The sequence below is a fragment of the Vulpes lagopus genome, chromosome X, assembly GCF_018345385.1.
Source record: "Vulpes lagopus strain Blue_001 chromosome X, ASM1834538v1, whole genome shotgun sequence".
Taxonomy (NCBI): domain Eukaryota; kingdom Metazoa; phylum Chordata; class Mammalia; order Carnivora; family Canidae; genus Vulpes; species Vulpes lagopus.
Window position 1 is genome coordinate 118,107,665 of NC_054848.1, and position 22,858 is coordinate 118,130,522.

Sequence of the window (22,858 nt, forward strand, 5' to 3'; positions counted from 1 at the left end):
TTTTTTTTTTTTTTTTTTTAAAGGAAATTTTTTATTTTATTTTTTTTAATTTTTTTATTTATTTATGATAGTCACAGAGAGAGAGAGAGGCAGAGACACAGGCGGAGGGAGAAGCAGGCTCCATGCACTGGGAGCCTGATGTGGGATTCGATCCCGGGTCTCCAGGATCGCGCCCTGGGCCAAAGGCAGGCGCCAAACCGCTGCGCCACCCAGGGATCCCCCTCGTTTCTTTTCTTTCTTTCTTTCTTTTTAAAGATTGTATTTATTATGAGAGACACAGAGAGAAAGAGAGAGAGAGAGAGAGGCAGAGACACAGGCAGAGGGAGAAGCAGACTCCATGCAGGGAGCCTGACGTGGGACTCGATACCGGGTCTCCAGGATCATGCCCTGGGCCAAAGGCAGTGCTAAACTGCTGAGCCACCCAGGCTGCCCCTTTTCCTCGTTTCTTACTGCCTGCCCGAGACCCCTGGGCTTTTTGCCTGCCTCCCAGGTGCAGGGGCCAAGGCGGGAGTCTTCAGCTCTTCCTCCGTCCCCAGTGCCATCTTCTGGTGCCCTTGCTTCTCTGGCTGGTGCTGCTTCTCTTCCAGCAGCCCTGGGGTCCCTGCCCCTCTCCTCCTTCCTCCACAGTCTTCACATGCACCCCACCCCAGTCCAGGGTCTTGTCCTGGGCCATCACAGGGGCCACATATTGGCCTCCCTGCCTCTGGCCTCTCCCCACTCCCTTCTCTCTGGCCCCTGAAGTCCTCTTTATAGTCATGCCATCCCCGTGCTCAGACACTCTCCGTGGCTCCTTTCCTCCCTCATTTCCTATGCCTTTACCAGGGAGTTAGGGTACTGCACCTTGCCACCTGTCTCCTGCCAGCCCAGCCCATATTCCAGCTCAGGTGCCCTACCCACTGTCCCCTAACTAAGCCCTGGGCACTCTCCTCCGGACCTCCCCTCAGGCCATTTGCTTCACCTAGAGCTCACACCCATCCCTGCTCTGTGTGCAAAATCATTTTGAAATATTTAAGATAGGAAGTTTATAAAGAATAACCTAAACAGCTGTGAATCTACCATCCAGCTGAAGAAGCCCCAGCTCCCCTTCGCCCCAGAGGTAACCCCCTCTGAAAGTTGGTATTCCTCGCTCCTGGTCAGCCCACACACCCTTGAACCAGAATGGATCACAGCAGATGTGTGATAGCCAGAGAACAGAGGCTTTTAGGCCTGTCAACCGAGTAATGCTGATGAGATGACAAACATGTTGTTGCACACACCTTTCATTTTCTGATGGTAAGTCAGAAGTAGGATGTTCTTCCTGGATTAGATTCCAGGAGAAATGTCTCTAAAATATAGGAACATGATGAGTCCATCCTTCAGGCAGAGTATTACCCAAAGATTCTTCACTACCATTTGAGACCCGCTATAAAGACAGAATGCACGTCTTTATAGAATGCACGTTCACCTTTAGTTGGTAAAAGGTCTTTCTCTGAGGGACTAGAAAAATGAGGTCTGCTTGCTTAGCTTTTTGATGGCTTACCAGTATATTTACAGGACTCAGAATTGAGATGGCTGGCTGGCTTGTGTGTCCTTCAGACTCTGTTTCTCTCAAATACTCGGTTCTGAAATGACCTTCGAGCAGGTGCTGGGTATCATGCCACCCAGGAGCCGGGTGTCTAACAAGTGTAGCAGTGCTCAGCTTCCGTGGTCTCTGTCATTGGCTGCAACTGGAGCTGTAAGCCATGAACACCACCCTCTCCTTCCGTTATGGACACTTGGAGCCAGATCTGTATTCTTTCCCAGAATGAAGGCCCATCCAGTTTATCGTAAGGGTGACCAACAAGGATTCCTGCAGTAGTCTTCTTTTCATGAAAATACAATGGAGACTTTCTGATAGTTTCCTTTTTTTAGGTTCTTCAGTCTAGGAGATTTAGCACCTCTTTTCATTTTAAGAGAGCTGAAATAATGTCCCAAACCCTATAATAAAACATTCTCAAGTGTCTGTAGTAGAACTTCAGTGGGGACATCGGATGTTTACTATAGGTATCCTGTTAAACTTCAGTCTTGAATCATCCCCTCCTTTTGCTGCCGCAAAATAAGTGCTGTTTCAGGATAAAACAGAGCCTGTTGAGCCCTTGGGTTCCCTTGCCCCTTGTGGCCACTTCATTCCCAATTTGCCAGCCCCCAGACTTGAGAGGCCATGGACTATGGTGTGCAAGTCACATAGATTTCATTCATTAGTTCCTGTACAAGTGCAGAGTGAGAGTGCAGGCTTTCAGACCCCAGGGGCTCCCCCTGCACGGGCAGTTCTTTTTAATCTCAGGCCGACCTCTCTCTCCGACTCCCCACTGCATCACTGCCAAACCCTCCACATTCTTCAACCCACCTTTTCCCTTGCTCTGCTGAACACTTACAGGCCCTCCTCCCTGGGCTCCCGGAGACCGCCCACTCCACCACCTGCTGCTGGCCATTGTCACCCGTGCTCTCCTCCACCCGTGCTCTCCTCCTCATCTCAGCGGAAGGGACTGGTTGCCTTTTTTTCCAAAACAAACTTTCCTCCACTTGAGCCTCTTTTCCTTCCCTTAAAACCTTAGTACCCATTTGGTCGTTCTGTGCCTTCCATTGTGATTCCCATTGGCTCCTTGTGTCTTGGATCCCTGCTACCCCCTACCTGCACCACCCCCCCAATACTACCATCCTCTCTTTTCCCCTTCTTTACCACACTTCTTCTAGTTCGTTCTTTATTCATTGACCATTTGAGAGGCTGCCGCTGCAGGTCAGCACTGTGCCGGGTGCTCAGATCTAGTGGTGTGCATGGCAGACCTGGCCTCTCCCTCGTGAAGTTTTAGTTGCGATGGGACCCACAGACATTAATCAGATGATCACACCAGATGTGTAACACCAGCTTGTGCCAAGTGTCAGCAGTACAGGAGTGAGTCCTACGGGAGTGCCATTGTTTGAGGAGCCTGGGAAATTGTCCTGAGAAAATGATGTTTGGCCCCTGGTCTGAAGAATGAATAGGAAGGACCTAGATGCTTGGCAGGGGCTGGGGTGGGGGGAGGGGCAGAGAAGCAGCTGAGATCCAGGGGAACAGGAAAGGATAAGCCAGTGGCTGGGTTGGGGGCAGGGAGAGCAGCAGGAAGAATGAGCAGGAGGGAGCGGGGGTGGGGGCCAGATGACCAAGATCTCGTAGCCCCTAAGGATGGAGGTGTTTGGGGTTGAGCAGTGAGAAGCTTTGGACATGATTTAAGCCAAGGACTGATAGCATCAGATGGACTCTCGGCGATCACCCCTGCTGCTGTATGGAGGGCAGACTCTAAGGCGAGCAGCGGTCCATGAGGAGACTGCTAGGCTTGTTCCCGTGGTCCAGAGAAGTTGGAGAGGGGTTGACAGGTGCAAGATGGATTTAAGAGGAAAATGTGGGAGATTAGGTGAGGGATAACAGAGAAGGGGATGTCAGGCATGACTCTCCTAGGTTTCCAGCTTTTGTAACGGCGGATAGAGCACCAGCCACTGAGATTGGAAGACATGATTTGGAGAGAGAAACATGTTCTAGACATTTTGAGTTGGGAGGGGGTGCTTTGGAAATCTCTCCCGGTTCCATATGTCCAGCTGCCTCTTGCTTATCCGCACATGATAATTTTATCAGCCCCCAGCCCTGTGCATGTCAAAGTGACAATTTTCATCTTTCTCCAAAATCCGTTTCTGTGTCCTTTGCATCTCTTGGTGGGATCGCATCTCTTGTGTGGGCCTAAATCTTGAGTCCTTGCGAGGCTTCCCCCACTGGCTCATTGTCTCTTTCTTTTGCTTCCCACATGGGTCACTGTGCTCTCAGATTCTCTTACATTCCCAATTTGCCTTAAACCATTAGCTTGCAGGGTTCCAAGGAACAGGCGTAGTACACAGTGCTTAGTGCTGCCAAATGAATCTTCAGGAAGCACCGGCCTGTCATTGTGCTCTTCTTCACGAAACAGACTCCATGGATCCCAGTCACCCTGATCCAAGCCCTGGGGCACTCCCCAGGGAATTCCTCTGCCACCTGATCATAAACCTGATCCACTTGTTTTATGAAATCCCCATACTTTCCCACAGGTGTAGCTGATGTCACTGTTACCTGTTTGGGGAAGGCAAATCTACAGCTGCTATTATTCCATCCTGTAGGAATCATCTTTAACATTGCCATTGCCACAGAACCTTCATGAGACCCAATCAATAGGAAATTGTTCTGCCCTCCTCTGACCTCTCATCTCATTAGTCTGGACATGGCTTTTGTTCTGTTTTGTTTTGTTTTGCAAGCTGGCATCAGAGCTATTTGGGTACATGTGTCTTATCTCCCAGACTGGGCCCTGAGCTCCATGAGGGCTGCATTTGCATCTTATTTATTTATCTCTAGTGGTTCCTACTATCCAGTGTGATTTCTGTTACTCCATATACACTTGAGAGATATGGTAAATGAATGCATCTTTTTTAGATTGTTCTGTTTACTTTTTCAACTATTTTAGATCCGTAGAGGTACAGAATTCTGAGTTATAATGGACCTTGGAGAATTCCTAAATATTTAATGATATTTAGATAGTGACAACTCCAGTTTCTACAAAGTTAAGCTAATTTTCCTATTCCTGGATCTTCCAGTTTGGCCTGCTGTGTGATCTGATCTTGAATCTGTCATTGGGGGAGAACATGGCAAGTAGCCTCATTAAACTGTGGGTGCCTGTGGTCAGGAACTGGCTGCTTCTCCTCAGTTGTCCCATTTTCTGTTTTGTGTTGGGTCAGGCTGATCAGAGCTATAGAATTGCCCCCATACAAGGACAAAGAACAGTATGGTCTCATCTTTTGTGTTTATATCCTTGCTTCCATGTTGACCTTAGAGTATCAGACTTCTATTTAGTTTCTAATCTGTGTGATTTTAGGCGTAATTTTAATACTTAGGAATATACTTAGATACTCCTAAGTCTCAGTTCAAACACAACAGTCTACCTGATGGTATGTTTTTAATAACTAGGTTGTATTGAGAAGGAAACACATTATAATATGCAGCTATACATGTACACAGTTCCTGAGTATTTTTCTTCTGTAGGCATTTGGATTTTAGTCACGCTGTGAGGTGTCTCACCCTGTGGCGACAACTAAAAAATGCCTCCTTATGGCTATGAAGAGAAAGACCTGTTGCTGCTTGCAAGAATGTACTGATCTGCTATATTTGTAGAGCACTTACATTTTCCAAACACTAAGATGTTCTTTGTGATAATAATAACTTCCATTATTTTCTAGCTACCATGTGACAGGCACCATGCCAGGTGCTTAAGTCCATGATCTTTAATCATCCCTACTTTACAGGTAAATGTGGCTGAGAAGTATAGTAACTTGCCAAAGTTATCCAGCTAATAAATGTCAAAACCATCTGAACCAATTTTGTCCAGCGTCAAAGCTTGTGCTTTTTTCTCTACACCATAACAACCTTACTCTTAGGCTTTAACTTTTCATTTTGAAATATTGTGAATGATCGAACTTGGAAAACTAGGGCATTACCTATAGCTTCTCTTCTCCAGTAACTATACTGCTTGATCAAAACCAGGAAATTTATGGCACCATCCAGTTAACTAAGACTCTGACTATACTTGAACCTCACTGATATTTCATGTACTCATTTTTGTAGGTTCTCGCATACAGTCTATGACATTTGACCCCATGTGTAAAGTCACAGAACTATGCACTAGCAATCAAGATCTGCAATTATTTTACCACTGCAGAAGAACTCCCTCCTGCTGCCACTTTAGAGCCACATCTTCCTTCCCTGCACTCCCTGGCACCACTTCTCTGTTCTCCGTCTCTATAATTTTGTCACTTTAAAAATGTCATAAATGGATTCATACAGTCCGTGATATTTTGAGATTGGCCTGAGCTACTCAGCATGATGCCTTTCAGAGCCTTCCACATCATTTTGTTGGTCCATAGTCCCTTTTTTTTTTTTTTGTAGCTGAGTAGTGTTCTATAGCATGGATGCACCACATTCTTATGTTTTTTGAATTTCTAGAATACCCGTAAGCTATATTTATAATTTTATAAAGAAATGTTTTGGTTTTTTTTTTTATTGTATAAAGGAGAAGGATTTAAAGTAGAACTTGAACTTTATTTGTATCCCCCCAAAGGACATCTTCCAAGCAATAAAAATGTAATAAGCACCTTGAAAATATTTTCTTTATTATCAAGGTAATCACAGTGTTTAAGAAAATATTGGACTTAAAAAATTTCTGTAGGCCTCCCTGTCTTTGTCCATGTAAATATATATTTTACATTACTGTACTCCATACACTTTGTATGGTGTTTTTCTCCACTGAAGCTTATTTTTCCACGTACTGTAATTATTTTAGGAGCTGCATGCTTATTCCATCAAGTTGACAAATGGTCATTTTCTCCACCCTGACGTCCACCTCTGGCTCCATTGAGCATCTTCACACACATAACCGTTCAGTCCTGTTGTACAGTAGCTGTAAGATAAGCTCTTAAGAATCCAGTTATGGGAGCAAAAGGGTAGGACCATTTGTCTGGTTCTTCTGATGTGTGTTTCCAGACCTTGGCTCAAATCTCAACCCTTCCCAATATTTACTAAGCAAGTTACTGAAGCTTTTCAAAGCCTTGATGGCCACGTCCAGAAACAAAACTGCTACACCAACATCCGGAACGATTGTGATGATAAAATCAGAAAGAAGAGGCGTGCAGAGCCCCTGTTGCAGCCCCTGGCACAGACGAGTTATTCCATGTGTGGCAGCTGCTGCCATCTCGTGATGATTGTGTTATGACTTCACGAATGTGATTCTGGCTTGCCAGCAGTTGTATGGAGCCCTTACACCCAACACTGGATAAGGAATGATGGAGAGGCATCGCTGTGCGTCCAGGCCCTTCTTGGGGAAGCGCACCCTTGCACATGCACCCATGCCTCAGCTAGGCACCACTTCCAAATGTTTGATTTCTGGTGTAGGGAATATAGACTGGTGAATTTCTGGCAGAGTAAAGCAAGCGATGTAGCAGCAGTCTGAATCTAGTGTTCTAGAACTTCAGAGAAAGGAGTGGTCAATTCTAATTAGGAAACGGGGCTTTGTTAGAGGTGATGTTTGCTGAGCCAGGGCTTAAGCCACAGGGAAACATCTGGTAGCTGGGAAACCTAGATCATCCTGGGCAAAAGAAACAGCATGCACAAATCACAGAGGCCTGATTGTAGACAGTGCTTAAGGAACAGTACTTAGCTGGGAGTACAGAACAGTGTGGGAGAGGAGCCTGCGAAGACCAGCTGGAAGTGACACCACAGGGCCCTTGAATTGTGTCCCTAGGAGTTTAGTCTTTTATTCTGTAGGCAGTACAGGATGACACATGTTTGGGGATGCATTTTGGTTGCATAACTGCCTATTGTCATGCTTGCTCTGTTATGTGTGATCTCTATCACAGTTTTGTTCATAGAAAGTGGCAAAATGGGCCAAGGTAAAAGTGCCCTAAAGCATTTGTGTTTTTCAAAATGTTTTTGATGTTTTAATGATACTGACTGAAATATTGACTTTCGCATTTCTGTCCATTACAGGATTCTGCTCTAATACTTGATGTTCCTCTGGGTGTGATCTCCAGAATTGAAAAAATGGGAGGCGCGACAAGTAGAGGAGAAAATTCATATGGTCTAGATATTACTTGTAAAGTAAGAGATTCAGTACTTTCTTATGTGAAAAAAGACACCATAGTGTTGAATGATGAGTAACAGTTAAGGGTGGGGCGGGGGGGGTTACCAAAAAAAAAATTGAAGATCCTGGTTCATCTAAGGCTCAAGAATGGTTCTTCCCTCACGATCACACTTCCAAAACCTCCTGGGGAAATAGTTCTTATTAAAGAGACCTGCAAGGACTCAGACCTGTCCTTCTGTCAGCTTGACCAGATAGGAGGAAAACTTTATAGATAGAATTTTCACACTTTTTAGTTTTTGCCTGACTCCACTCCTGGTGTCCCTTTATATGATGTGTTACCAGCTAGACATCTTCACACCATGAAAGGAAAGAGAAATGCAAGAGATTTTTCCCTCTATGCATGGGATGTGCCTTTGACAACCTTTCTAACTTTTGCTTAGTTTTCAAAGATAACATTTTGCCTAACATTTTGTTTTGGCATGGGGGTGGTACAGATTTAATGATAATAAAATTTACTCAGCTGTAATAGGAACTGTTACTGAGCATCTGTGTCAGTCCAGACATGTGCTAGGTGCTTTGTGTTCAGTCCTCAGGGCAACCGTCTGAGATGGATGGTGATGTCTCCATTTTATTGTTGCGAACCCTTGAGCCTAAGAAGAGTTAGGTCACTGAGTTAAGATTACCCAACAAATGGCAGGGTTGGGATCCAAATACAGTGAGATGATCATTTTGTAAACAATGGGATAAACCTGGCAAGAAAACTTCCTTTCCAGGTATTAAGTGTCAGACGATTACAATCCAAATAGAGTAATAATAGAATAGAATATTGTCTAAGCCCAGAAAGAGCTGGAAGGGGTTTGGAGGTCCTCTGTCTCCGTAGTTCTCATAGCTAGATCTGGGAGATGTGACCTTTGCTCAGGCACTGTGATTTCTTAAAATTTATCTCCCATAATTTTGTTTTGATTATGAATATAGTATGTTTGTTGTATTGTCTCCAGTTTGCAAAAGATGAAGACTGGTATACTCCATCACAAGGATTGTGTGGTCCTTAGGCCAGAACTGAAATTCTCCATCACTGGCCACCTTGGCTTCTTTTGGTTTTTGTTTCAATCTAAGCTACCTTAAATGCCTTCTTTATGATCCCAGCACTGTCTTCACACTGGGGCCTAGGAATACAGGGATTTACTTTTAAGGAAGCATGTTTGCATTTTGCATGAAAGGATCCGTGGGAGTAGAGCCTTATATCACAGTACTCAAGGGGAAATAGGGTCTCTGTATTGATGATTTTGAAAGCGACTCGGGTTCTAATAGAATTTTTTTAAAGTCCTATTTGTCACCTTGTCAATAGGAAGAACTCATTTGAGATATCAGTCCCCCCCAAAGTTAATAAGATAAAGCACATTCTCACTCTTTGAGCGTTTATTGTAAAAATGAGGGACTTAGGGACGACTCATCAGGCATCCCTGCAAGTGTCACACACTTGTGTGTGACTTGTGTTTATGTGTATATATTTTTTTCCCTGGAATTAGCATTGGGCCCAAAGATGATGGCTAGAACAGTGTTATAGCCCAGCCTCTTCATTCCATTATCTCCCTGGGAACGGTGACATCTTGTGTGTCAAGTCACATGTTCTCAGGAACAGACTTGAAGGTAATAGAAAGGGAATGTGCCATGAGGGTAAAGGTGGGCTCTCCTGTCTGGCCTAGGTCAGCATCAGCTGGAGTCAGGAGCCCTAACACAGCTACTGCTGCACTGGGACAGGTAGCCGGAAGCCCCTACGGATTCGGTCCTACTAGCTCTGCACATGGGGATTTCTTCCCGCCTGTAGCATCTTGTACCTGGGGGATGTCAACTCCAGTGGATGTTGTCTGGCAGCAGAGAACATGGCTCTGCATATGTGAATTTCTACCCCCAGGTCCCAGACCAGCCCCTGCTGACAACTTGGAGCCTTAAAAACAACAAAAAAGGAGGAAGCCAAACCTTAACCATCACAGAACCTCCTCTCTTCTTCCATGCCTCACCCCTGTTTACTCACTTGAAAGACAGTGTGGAGTGTTGAGGTCAGCAGCCATGGGCGTTGTTTCTCTAGAGATGCGTTATAGAAGTGATGTGTCCATAAATCAGCCCTTCAGTGTTGTTGCAATGGGGGTGTGTTGATTTGGACTCGTTTATGACAGCGAGGCTTGGTGTGTCACCACATGACCCACTTGGCAAACAGGCCGAGGAGGCTGCAAAGCTGTCCTGCCCCAGGACTCTTCCTCAAGTGCTCTTCCCTGATGGGTCCTCCTCTAAAGGGGACCAGGTAGGACTCACTACTTAGGATATACTCATATTTCTGTGGCAGATTTGGTGAGCTGCCGCCTATGAGTCATTTGCCTTTTCCGTTTCAATTTTCTCGTTGGCAGGATGAGGTAGTAATTCTTTCTGTCCTTTAATTACATGTGAATCAGATGGCAACAAGGAATTGCTTGAATCACTTGTGCTTTGGCACACTGAAAGTATTTGTTGGAATCACTGATGGATCCAAATAAATGGTTACTTAGAGATGGTCTAAATTCTGGCCAGGTGGTTAAGAACAGCGGTGATACGGAATTATCGGCTGACCCCAGGCTGTTAGGAGGAAAGTTCTATGCACATCCCCGAGCCCCGGCCCCGCACATCCTCAGCTATCTGGCACTGTGCTTGTGGCTGTAACCCTTTTAAGGCACAGCATGTCATTGAAATGATTATTCCCTTTTATTGGACCACTGCTTTGCATCGTGAGCCAACAACTAATATCTCCGTTTTCTTGGAATAGGTCATGAATTGGTTTTTTGGATTTTACTCCATTATGTGCTTTTCAAAAAGAAAGCACAGAATCCTAGAGCTGGCAAGGCCCCACACACACACACACAGTAGATGCCATCTGTATAGAGAGTGAGCAGTCTTGGGGGTCACTCAGTAGAGATCTTCGGGTCTGGTTCTTTGTACTGCCTCTGCTGCATTCTAGGAGGGCCCGCATATGACGAGGCCTTTGCTTGTCCTGCACGCCGCAGACTCTGGAAGCTTGAAGTGTGCTCCTGAGATAATGAATGAAAAAGCACTCTGGAAAAATAGAAAGATCATGACACCCTAGAGGGCAGGGACCAGCTCGGCAGTCTCCCTCCTGAAGTACCCCGGGATCCGGCACGGGGCTTGTTTTTCTGAATTGAAAGTGCAGGGCACAATGTGATGTCTCTAGTGCTCAGCCACTTGGTCACAGCACCGTGATGGATTTCAGAGACAACCCAAAACACTCACGCTTTGAAAATAAGACAGGATGTCATGTATTTTGATACGTGACACAACTTGACATTTAAGGGAGCTCTTTTTGGTTTGGTTTCGGTGTCAGAAGGTTCTCTTGCTTAGCAAAGAGATACGTATTGAAAGCCCCTTTTAAAGTCCAGTTTGGAGCATTAACGTTGTGTTCCTGGAAGCCTAGGGGTACTTTGCTGTGGTTTATGTAGAACTCCGTGCAGGTAAACTTGATGGCAAGGACTTAACTTGTATGAGAACTTACAGTGCCTGTCATCTCCCGATGTGTCAGAGGGAGACTTGGGAGTAGCATGAGGCAGAGGGAGAGAGCTTCTGAATTTTCATGACATATTTGATGCTTTTGAGAGGACATCTGGTAGCAGGTACATATTTGAAAAGTGCTGGGAATAAATACTCTTTTATAGTGCCAATACCGCAGAAACCAGTCGAAGTAGAGAGACACCGTAAATGGTGCGCAAAGGCAAGGTTTAATTTTTCTTGTTATCCAATGATTTTTAGTTTTGTGTGCTCTTTAGCACTAGTTGCTTTGTCTTTACATTAGTGACGACGATGGGAGTATTTTGAGGTGTGCTTAAACTGGATATTTCAAAAAGTCACACCAAAGAAAGTGATTTTCTTAGTGATCTAGATTAATTAATTACCTTTCAGGTAAGTGAATCTTCTCCTTTAGTTGAAGAGGTTTTTTGTTTGTTTTTGTGGGGCTTTTTGTTTTGTTTTGTTTTGTTTTGTTTTGTTTTGCTAAGGAATGTCATTCTATTTGAAGACTGAACTGTCCAATTTCTCTGCTCCCCCCACCCAGGACATGAGGAACCTGAGGTTCGCGCTGAAACAGGAAGGCCACAGCAGGAGGGATATGTTTGAGATCCTCACAAGATACGCCTTTCCCTTGGCCCACAGTCTGGTAAATTCCATGGTTCTCCTAGGCACTGGGAGGTCCTCGGGTGTCTCCCCTTTCATTCACTCGCTGTGCTGTGCTTCCCTGTGTGCTGTGTGTGCCAGGGTGTTCATTAAAGGTGATTGAACCCTTCCCAGGAGGAGCGGGCCCCTCCTCTACTAGGGTGTGTGGGATGGCCCACCCCAGGTGACTGAAGCATCACCTGGGGGAGCCCATGCTCTCCGTTCCCCTCACACCCCCAGCCTCGGCTTGTCCTCTTTAAAGGTACGAGGTGGTAAGACTGGCTGTAGGCAACTGCCTTTTGCCAACATACCTTACTTGTATCTTCTCTCCCTTTCTCTTCTCCCTTGCTCAGCTCTAAGCAAACTTGAGACAGACAACCTGATGAGCGGCAAGCAAGGAAGTAATTCTTAAAAAAATTATATATAATTGCCTTTACTGCCTTTACTGTGAGTCTAGGATGGGTATGGCACTGCATGGACTGAAGGTGATAAAGGAGACCATATGTGACATAGACCTTCTCCCTAAGGCTTTTAGGTTTTTTGGCAATAGGGACCTGAGATTTTTTTTTTTTCTTTATCTGGTGAGGCAAGTTTTCTTTCTTCCCAAATTTTACCGAGAGTTGTTCCGGCCAAAGGAAATTCACGGTTGACGGTTGGAAGGCACAATTATGCAAAGACTGGAGGTCTAGAAAGATTTATGAAGTACTCCCCATGAGTCATGCGTTGATTACAGATTCAAATGTAATGCTTAAAACAAATGTAACGATTAAGAGTGGAACACATTTTCAGCCTTTTCTCAGTTTTTGATTAAATGTGTGATGTAAAAGCTGTTTTAGGACTAAACAATTTCTTTAACGATCAGGGCAAAAAGAGCTTTATGAGAACACATCTTTGGAATATTCGTGAAAGTGAGAATGTGAGTCTAATCCACGAAAATTCACTTCGGGAATGTGTTCCATCTTGGGCTTTGTGTATCTGGCCCCAAATGATCAGAAATTTTAAGAATGGCACATGCAGCAGGGTTGAAAGAGTAGAAGCCCCTGTCCCTCTCCTATAAGATCCCCTTTCTCTGACATCTTTTGTCTCTTTTTGAGTTTAGTCCCCTAAAAAGTCAAGTATTAGATCCACTGTCTCCTAAACTACTGACAAATCTCTCACCTCCATCCAAACTTCTGGAAAGAACCTTCTCTTGAAGATGAGTCTGTTCTCATCTCCGGTCTGTTCTCATTTCTGGTTTATTCATTCCTCCAACCCATTTGAGTATCCAGCTTTACTGGAGGTACCTTTCTGGAACTGAGGCCCTCTTACTGACCAAACCTAGTGGCTCGCTTCAGTCTTCATTGTGTCTGCTTTCCCCCTGGCATTCAACAGTTTTGAGCACCCCATTCTAGCAAGTCCTGGTTTCTGGGTTACTCTGCCAACTTGACTATCCTTCCTGCTCTCCGCTGCCTGTGTCCTTTCCCTAGTGGACCATCTCTGTGATGGTCCCCTTTCAGCCATCTTCCCATGTTCTTTGCTTTGCCTCGATGGTTTTGTTTCATCCCATAGTATAAGCTGTTGCTGCCATATGGGTGATTTTGAAATCTAGCCACGACACTGGCCTCCAGTGAGTGTAATAAGCCTAACTCTCTAACATCTTCCTCTGGAAGTCCTTGAGAATCACAGGCCTGTTGTCTCCCCCAACCTCCCTGCAGCTCAACAGACCTGCTCTTCAGCCTATATGCCCCCAATTAGGAGGATCCTCTGGTTTCTCAGATTTGAGAACTTGAAGTCAACTGTCGTATTTGTCCCATGCCTTGCCTCCCTTAGCTACATCTATTCCAAATCCTATAGGTCCTACTTATGGGTGGCTCTCTCATACTTCTTCCCGTTTCTACTTGTGCTTCCCATTTTCAGCCATGCTTCCCAACTGGCTTCTCTTCTTTCAGTTTCTCCCCTTCCAGTTGATTCTACAAAGGGTGGCGCCAGTTGTTTTTTAAGTGAATGACGATCATGTCACTGTCCAACCCTCCACAAAAAACAAAAACTCCATGACTTCCTGTGGCTTATATCCTACATTCCAAGCACACAGCACCACCCTGCACCTCTGATATACATAGAACTTTCTCAGAGCAGAGGCTTTGGTGTTCCTATCCTCTTTACCTGCAGGCTTCTTATCTCTTTAAAGCCCATCCTCCACCACCTTGCTCAGTCCTGAGTCCTTTTATGTACCATGTGCATCCTCCCCCCTGCCGCAGCCCCGGGGGGGGGGGAGGTGGTTTCTTGCCCCTCGCTTGTTAGACTTTGCAGATCCCTCTATTAGAGCACTTATGTCAGCCTGCCTTATGTAATAATAATTATGTAGGAGTTGCCTACCTCCTGGTAAACTATGAGCTTATCAAGGCAGGGAACAGCCATTAGTTCTCTCACCTCACCAGAATGACTTCTGCATGGGAGTTGTATAATGATGGCTTTTTAAAATTGAATTCAAGTTCAGTTGAAAGTGAAGGAAGGGGCAGCCTAGGTGGCTCAGCGGTTTAGCACTGCCTTCAGCCCGGGGCCTGATCCTGGAGACCCGAGATCAAGTCCCACGTCACGCTCCCAACATGGAGCCTGCTTCTCCCTTTGACTGTGTCTCTGCGTTTCTCTCTCTCTCTCCCTCTGTGTCTCTCATGAATAAATAAATAAAATCTTTAAAAAAAAGAAAGTGAAGGAAAAATCCATTTAATGGAAATGTATGGGACAAGTTTCTGGGTGTTGTGGATGGATCTAGCACCAGAGCCTAGGATTCCGGGCGGCTGTCACTGGAGTCCACAGAAGGGTTCATTTCTCAAGTCTGTGGTCTTTGGCCTTAGATTTTGTACCTGCGCCAGAAATACCTGCTTTTTCCTTGGGACATCAGGCAAGTGACAAACTTACGAAAAAAATGTCAGCCGGATTGCTTATGCGAAGTTTTTGGAAAAGTACATCCCCTACGTTTTAACCACTAAAAGTCATCTTTAAAAAGGAAGTTAGGACACCTGGGGGGCTCAGTGGTTGAGTGTCTGCCTTCAGCACAGGTCCTACTCCTGGGGTTCTGGGATTGAGTCCCACATTGGGCTCCCTGCTCAGTGGAGCGTCTGCTTCTCCCTCTGCCCCTCCCCCTGCTTGTGCTCTCTTGCTATAACTCTGTCTCAATTAAGTAAAATAAAATCTTCTTTAAAAAAGTTAAACTGGTAAAACAAAAATAAATTATTTAATTAATTAATTAATTACCAAAGTAATACAAGATACAGATAAAAATAATAGATCAGCTACTGACACGGCTTTTGGAATATCTGTTCCTGCTATTCACATCAACATGTACAACCGTCCCATAAATCAAGTTCATTTCAAGGTAATGTGTTCGCTGGTGTCAGGGAGCAGGGAGGGCAGATGAGGAGTAGGAGTACGGGATGAATGAATGATACCTAGTCCCATTTGAGGATATGACAAAAGTAATAGGACGCATGTGGAGGGCCCCGATATGGAACAGGTACCTTCACTGCTGTCAGAGAAATGCAGGGGAAGTCCACTGGGGGTTCACAGGAAGATGAGAACAGAACACATCCAACCTATGTTGGAAAAGCCTGCATGACATTTGATAGTCATTTGGGTTGAGCCTTGAAGGATGCTTATCACTTCCGGGGGAGGAAGTGCAATTCCAGGCAGAGGCAAGACCCTGAACCTCAACACAGCAGAAGGAAAGCTGGAAGCAGTGCAGAGTGTTTATGAGGGGGGCTGGTGCTGTGTGGTTGGAGCGTGGGAAAGAGGAGATCTGGGGTCATGTGGCGGAGGGCTCTGCTAGGGAAGGAGCTAAAACCTGGAGAAGTAGTGGAGACCTACGGAAGGTTTTGAAATAAGTGATAGGGTGGAATACAAGGTCGTGAAGACTAGACAGCAGGAGAGAGCTCATGGAGCCTGCGAGGGGCCGTCAGAGGGCCAGGTGAGAGGGCCATGGTGCCGGAACTAGGACCCCGCAGTGCAGGTGGCTGGGGCAGGGGCAGTGGGTGACACGCTTGGGCAGCAGTCTGGTGGTGAGAGGACAGCGAGGAAGGCTGAATCATCCTTCCCTCTGGGGTTTGTGGCTTGAGTGGTGAGGAGGGTGGGGTGCTGTTGACAGAGCAGGGAAGTCAGAAAAGGATTTTGTTTGGGGAAACAGGTGGAAAACAGCAAGGAGGGAGAGATGGGGAGTTCTGTTTTGTTTGTGTGGCTGTCGTTGTTGTGGCCTTTTGAGAGAATTGACAGCAGTGATTTCAGGCCTGGCCCCAATAAAGGATCTAGAGATGTAGATTTGGAATCGTGGGTCTTAATCTGTTGGGAGCGACAGATTCCTTTGATAATATGATAGAAATGATAGTTTCTCATCCCATGAAGAGTGCACTTCTGTACAAAACTTTACATAAAATTTTAGGGTTTCAGGGATCCCTGGGTGGCGCAGCGGTTTGGCGCCTGCCTTTGGCCCGGGATGCAATCCTGGAGACCCGGGATCGAATCCCACGTCGGGCTCCCGGTGCATGGAGCCTGCTTCTCCCTCTGCCTATGTCTCTGCCTCTCTCTCTCTCTGTGTGACTATCGTAAATAAATAAAAATTTATAAAAAAAAAAATTTTAGGGTTTCAGCCCCTCTGAAGCTCGTCTGTGGCTCCCAGGTTAGTTAAGTAGCCCTGGTGTGTAATAGAGGAGTCTGAAACCAGAAGTTTGGGAGCGGCCAGTTTGCAAGGAGTGAGGATGTCCTGCATGCTGTGCCATGCCGCAGAGGGCCAAGGGGCCTGGAGGGCTGGGAAGGGTCCTGTAGATTCCATGGTAGCAAGCTCCGCAGGGGCCAGACTCCCTAACTGGGAGATTGGGACCTTGTTTCCTATCCTTTGGGTCCCCAGTGCCTAGTATAGTGGCTGGCATATGGTTGTTGAACTTTTTTGAATCTAGAAAGTAACCTACGTGAGAGGATAGAAACTAGTGGGTAAGGCTCTAAAGAAAGAGTAGAGAAGAGGGTGTTTTTAAAAAGATGATGAAAAACATGAGCACCTGGGTGGCTCAGTGGTTGAGTGTCTGCCTTTGACTCAGGTCGTGATCCCGGGGTCCTGGGATCGAGTCCTGCATCAGGCTCCCTGCTCAGCAAGGAGTCTGCTTCTCTTTCACTCTCTGCTCCTCTCCCTGGCTCGTGTTCGCTCTATCATGCTGTTTCTCAAATAAATAAATAAAATCTTAAAAAAAAAAATAAAAACAAAAGAGACAAAAAACAAAGTGGTATGAGCCAAGTGGAGGGAATGAGTATTTCACTTGGAATCTGAAAAAGGCAAAGGAGTGTATTTGTGGGGGGTGAGAGGAGCCTTGCCTCTTGTCAAGGCAAGAGAGAAGGGATCTTTCTGAAGCAGGATGCTGGGAAAGGCGGAGGGGGATGGGGTTAAGCCCAGTTTGTAGGGCAGTTTTGGAAAGAAGAAGGGACAATTATTTCTCTGAGACAGGAGGGAAAGAAAAGTTTTCAAACTGCCACAGTGGGGAATGTGAGAGTGTGCCAGGAAGGGATTTCCTGGAAGCCTAATCTAAGCCTGATTGCATTGAACAACACAAAGGGCTCTGCTGGAAAAATATCACTTTGTTAATATTATTGAAACTCTTAAACCAGCTGCAGATAATCTCTGTGATTTTTTTTTTTATTGTAAGCATTTAAGGTCAGAAGTAAGCTTGATGTTGTATCCATGAAATGGTGTCTGAAGGCTAAGAGAGCTGGGTTCCAAATCCAGCCGGTGAACAGTGAACCAGTGGGCTTCTTGCTTTCAGACCACCCCTTTGGCTCTGTCTGGCCTCCTTCCCCATTAGCATTGTCCGCACTCAGCGTGTTCAAGTTGGGACTTAAACTTTGAATTGAACTTGAGTAGTTTAGCCAAACAGAGTCAACCTGTTAATTTGATTGTTTCCATATTATGTCAGTGCAGTAAGACTTGAACATTGTTCCCGTAACATTTTCTACTTCAGCCAGAGTGTTTATTTTCTTGCTTTATTTTTGTTTTGCCTTGACAAATGCTAGAAATTTTACCAGTTTTGCAGACTACATTGTGACTCTATGCTACTTCTGGGTAAATGATACGTTTTTATAAGAAGCGTGATAATGTTGGGGCACCTGGGTAGCTCAGTCGATTAAGTGTCTGACTCCTGGTTTTGGCTCAGGTCATGATCTCTGGGTCCTGGGATCAAGCCCCACATTGGATTCTGCACTCAGCGGGGATTCTGCTTGAGATTCTCTCTCTCTTACTCTGGCCCCCTCACTCTTTTTCTCTTTCTCTCTGAAAAAAAAATCTTTAAAAAAAAAAAAGAAATGTGACAATGCTTCTGACATAATTTTTTAAAGGTAGGAACAGACATTTTAGGGGAGTGTTTAACTATTAATCCCAATGTATTATGGAGTCATAAAATTAATTTACTAGGTTGCAACCATTTTTAAATGGACTAGAAGAGAAAATATTGAGAGCATAATCCATACTACGGACACCTACGGTTCGTCAAACATTTGTTTCAGAGGGGTGTGTGTGTACAGGGATGTGGTCATGGTGCAAAGTGTATGGCTTTCTGTTAATCATAATCTAGAGAGTTGGAAAAACAACCTTTCAGATAATGGGAAAATATATAGAGTCAAATGCACTTTGAGTGAATCTAGGCATTAGTAAAGTTACTTCCATCTGTCTCTACAGCAATAGGCACACGTGGACTTTCTTGAATTGTGTGTAAGCGAAGGGCCTCCGTTTTTACCAAAATCATGGAGAGTAGCCTCACATAGGAGAGTGGAGAGCTGGAAGGAGTTGAGCCTGGGATGCAGCTGCCAGGCTTACGGCAACCACTGATGAGGGAGAGCCAGAGAGAGCCTTTCTGCTACGTGGTCACGAGCACATGGTGTGCAGTCCAGAGGCCCATATCTGAATCTGGGTCGGTCGCTTACCTGCTTGGCAACCTTGTAGTGGGGAGAATCACAGTCTCTACCCCATGGAGTTTTTGTGAGAATTAAACATAAACTGTTTACAACAGTACCTGACAGGCAGTTAAGTGCCCTTTGAATGTCAGCTGTGCATTAGCACCCCATTTTCCCAGCAGGTGCAAAGAAGAAGGGCAATTACCCCAACACACTTTTCCCCTGCCCAGAGTATTAATAAAGTAATTGTGATAATACGTGAGACACTTTCAGCCCCTTCAAAGAAAGATGCTGTGTGGATAAGGTTAGGATCCTTATTCATAAATCATTGGTTGCACTTTGATAAAAGATTAGTAGAAAGTCTTAAATTTCTGTGTGTTAAATCCAGAAAGCCCCCTAACTAGAAATGGGAAATAGGGAGCAGCAGTACTCTTCAGAAATGGTTTGCCCTTGTTTTTTCTGTCCATCTTTTGACCCCACGCAGGCCTCCTACATCCAGGGTAGCACAGCTCCCTCAGGCGCGTGTGTCTCGGTGCTGTATACGTTCCTGCACCTTCTGGGTTAAGCTCTGTGGGCATTGCGGCCTTTTCTGCCCCTTGTTACTCTGAGCTCCTTAGTGCTCCTGTAGTTGCAAAGGCTTTTGGTGTCTTGTGTGTCCTGGTATACTTGACCTTCACATGGGTGGTAGGAATAGGCACCGGAGAGCGCCACTCCGCTGGCTGTGCTTTTGGAGAAGGTGAGAAACAGCTGGATTGCAAAGCCTTTTCCCTGGAGACCAGCAGCCTTCCACTTGGCACTCCCTGCCATGGGCAGCACCTTTCTGGAGGCCTGGCAGCATTTATAGCTGTTCGGGACCGCTGCCTTTGCTTCTCCGGGTCTGCGCCTGCTTCTTTCTGCCTCGCTTTGCTGAACCATTTCAAACCCCGTCATACGGCTTAAGCACTGTGTCATTTCTACCTTGTGGCTGCCCTGGCTCAAGTCCAATTGTACTTGCTTGTAAAAATGATTGCATAAAAATTACCAAAGCGGGTTACGGGGGCGCACATCCTTTTCAATTGCTCGAACGAAAGGGGTAAATGATCCTGTGAATAGGCAATTAGCAACAAAGGTACTTTTCCTGTGCCTTCATATTTCAGCCCAGAATTGGGGAACATTTTTATAAATTGCTTGGAGATTTAAAAAATCTCGGGCTGAAATTTAGTGGACTCTCACTTCCTAGGCTGACCACGGAATAGATAAAAAAGCAAACAGCTCATTTTCAGAAGGCAGTTGAAATGAGAAGCAGTGCCATGTGTGTATAGTCTCTCTCTCTCTCTCTCTCCCTCCCCCTCTCTCTCTAACACACACACCTGCTTTTCAGCCTAGATGTGGCTTTAGCACTGAAGTAGGGTCTTGGTTCTCTATCTTCTCTTTGGGCAGGACTCCTTTTTCTTGGATAAGCAGTAAATGTGGCCAGTGGAGGGTCTCCTCGTGCTTCCTGCCACCTCCAGGACTTGGCCCTCGGCCTCTTTCAGCCTCTCTCTTTTCCCTGCTCCCCAACTCCTAGAACTGTGCTCCTGGCAGGACTGCCCTCGCTTTGCCATCCATATCCCGAAGCGCAGTGTGCACTGCCTGCCTGCACGTCCTCAGCAGTCACTCACTTCAGAGCTCGTCTGACTTCTCACCCTCCTGCTCCAGGGGAGCTATTCTTTTGCATGTGACTCAAGACCCTGCGAATTCTCAAGCCACTTCTCCCTTCAAAGGTTTTTTGAACCACCAAGTAGCTACAAGCCAGTGTTTATAAAACACGTATAAGGCATAAGGAAGTATGATATATGGAGCATCCCCCTGGCTTCTGGGCGTCATGTCTTTGACTTCATTCACCACGGCTCTCTGCATCCGAGCCTGGTCTGCCGAGTTCTTATGTGCTGGCCCGTGGTGTCTAGTTTCCCAGGATGTTCTATGATCCTTGCTTTTGAACTCCTATTCCTCGGACCTCTGTGGGAATACTTGGAGGCCAGGGTCGAAGGCAGTTTGATGTTTCCTTCTGCTAGGCATCTTAGGGCACTCCCGGTGTGGGTCGGTTACGAATTATATTCCCTGCCTGATGTTGTTTGGACCATTCAAGCTTTAGGAGTTTGGGCTACACGCTGCTTAAGAGCTGCCTTGTGGCTAGAAATTCTTGGTGGGGGACAGCAGTGGAGACTTTTTCTTTTTCCCCTCGATCAACACCAATAATCTGGACAAGTTAAGTTCCTTGGAATCTCGGGGGGCTACTCCCTATTTGTCCTTACCCTGAGGTTGTAGCACTCATTTCTACCTCTGCTGCTAGGCCAGTCTCTACCGAAGGTGGTTTCCAGTCTCATGTGCATCTTGGCATCTGGGGTGGGCCCGGGCCTTTATGTCCTGTCTCCTGTACCCCAAGAGGCCATGAAAATCAATTCTGTGGGTGCCCCGAGGTAAGAGCCAGTGCTTTCCTTTTGCTCTCTACATTCCTGTTTGTGGTTAGTTTTTAACTTCTGGGTATTTGTTCCTCCCTAGCTAGCTCATTAGAGCAGTTTAAAAAACGTTTCTCTTTTATCCAGCATTTATAGACGTTTTCAGTAGAAGGCTCAGTTAGGGCATCTATACCATCACACTTCCAACCCTTAGAAACTTTCCTTTTTCCTGAACATTTCCTGAATCCAGAGGATTCTTCCTCCCTAGCCTGACTTGGTTCAGGTTTTTATCTCTTCTTTTCTCCAGTGATGGAATCATCCTTGGACTTGTTTTCCTGCTTCCTTTCTGCCCCCTTCCCAGTCCACCCCTGCCTGTGCCATGTATCACATTCCTCCTTCTGGGCGGGGCTCTCATTCCTCTACCCCCAAAACATCCACAGTTCCTCCCTCTCCATCAGCGTAAATGCAACCTGTTTCCCCCAAAATGTGGCCTCACCTCTCAACTGGCCCTGCATTTTCCTACCCCTCCTACACTCTGGACCTGTTTGCTGGTGGCCTTGTATTCCATGACTTTGGCTGCCATTTGTGTCTTTTCATCATCACTGTGATTATCATGTCCAAAGTCATTGGATCCTTTCAGGTCCATCTCTCTAGAAGTAACCTAGGCATTCTCTGGAGCTCTAGGTGCTTTACCTGTGCTCTCCTCTTTATGTGGTTAATAGTTGTGCCCTCCTTGTCACTGTCCTTTGGAGAATTTCTGACCCTTTAAACACAGTGCCTGTGTCTTATTCATCTTTTTCTCTACTTGATACCTTGGTAAATGTTGGTTGAAATAATATACTAAGGTCAATAGAGTGAATGAATTAAGAACCAGCATTGGTAAGAATATTCTGTTTAGAAAGGGCATTTATTCAACAAGCACTAGTTTAAAATTTTGCAAATAGCTAACAGATATCTATAACTGAAAATTTGGGAAGTATTAAAGGTACTGTTATGGACCAAATGTCTGTGTCCTCCCAAAATCATATGCTGAAATCCTAACCCCACTCCTGCAGCGTGATGGTATTTGGAGTTGGGGCTTTTCAGAGGTGTTGTAAGCCAGCCAGTCTATGGTAACTTGTTATACTGGCTGGAACTAAGACAGGTATGTAGTAAAACTATCCCACCCCAGGCACCTTCCACCCATCCCATTCCCCACCACACAGACAACCCCTTCGGACTGTTACGAGTGATCATTTAGGCCCTAATCATGTAGCTTGTTGGTCAGATTTTCCCCCCTTTGACCCTAGTGGTGTATTGCTATATGTGCTCTTCCATACCTTGCTTTTTTTTATTTTTATTTTTTAAAGATTTTATGTATTTATACATGAGAGACACGGAAAGAGGCAGAGATAAATGGGGAGGGAGAAGCAGGCTCCCTGTGAGGAGCCTGATGCTGGACTCAATCCCAGGACCTCAATCCCAGGACCTGGGGGTCACGACCTGAGCCAAAGGCAGATGCTTAACCACTGAGCCACCCAGGTGCTCCCATACCTTGCTTTTAAATTTACCAATAGATATCGCCTAATGAGTGGGTTTCTTCACCCTATTTATGACCATACAGCATTCTGTGGACCGTACCATACTTTCTTCAAACCTCAATTGATGGATATTGAGATCATTTCTGATCATTTGCTCTTATATAAACTGCAGTGAGTGTAA

The 22,858-nt window shown here is 45.6% G+C and overlaps 1 protein-coding gene across 2 annotated transcripts in view; it reads left to right on the forward strand.

Annotated features, from left to right (window-relative positions):
- Positions 1-22,858, forward strand: part of MTM1 (myotubularin 1) — a 96,330-nt gene that overhangs the window by 32,419 nt on the left and 41,053 nt on the right. For both annotated transcript variants that reach the window (XM_041741471.1, XM_041741472.1), the window contains 2 exons: positions 7,553-7,663; positions 11,740-11,841. In XM_041741471.1, the coding sequence (XP_041597405.1) occupies positions 7,553-7,663; positions 11,740-11,841 (213 nt within the window). The remainder of the gene's footprint in view (positions 1-7,552; positions 7,664-11,739; positions 11,842-22,858) is intronic.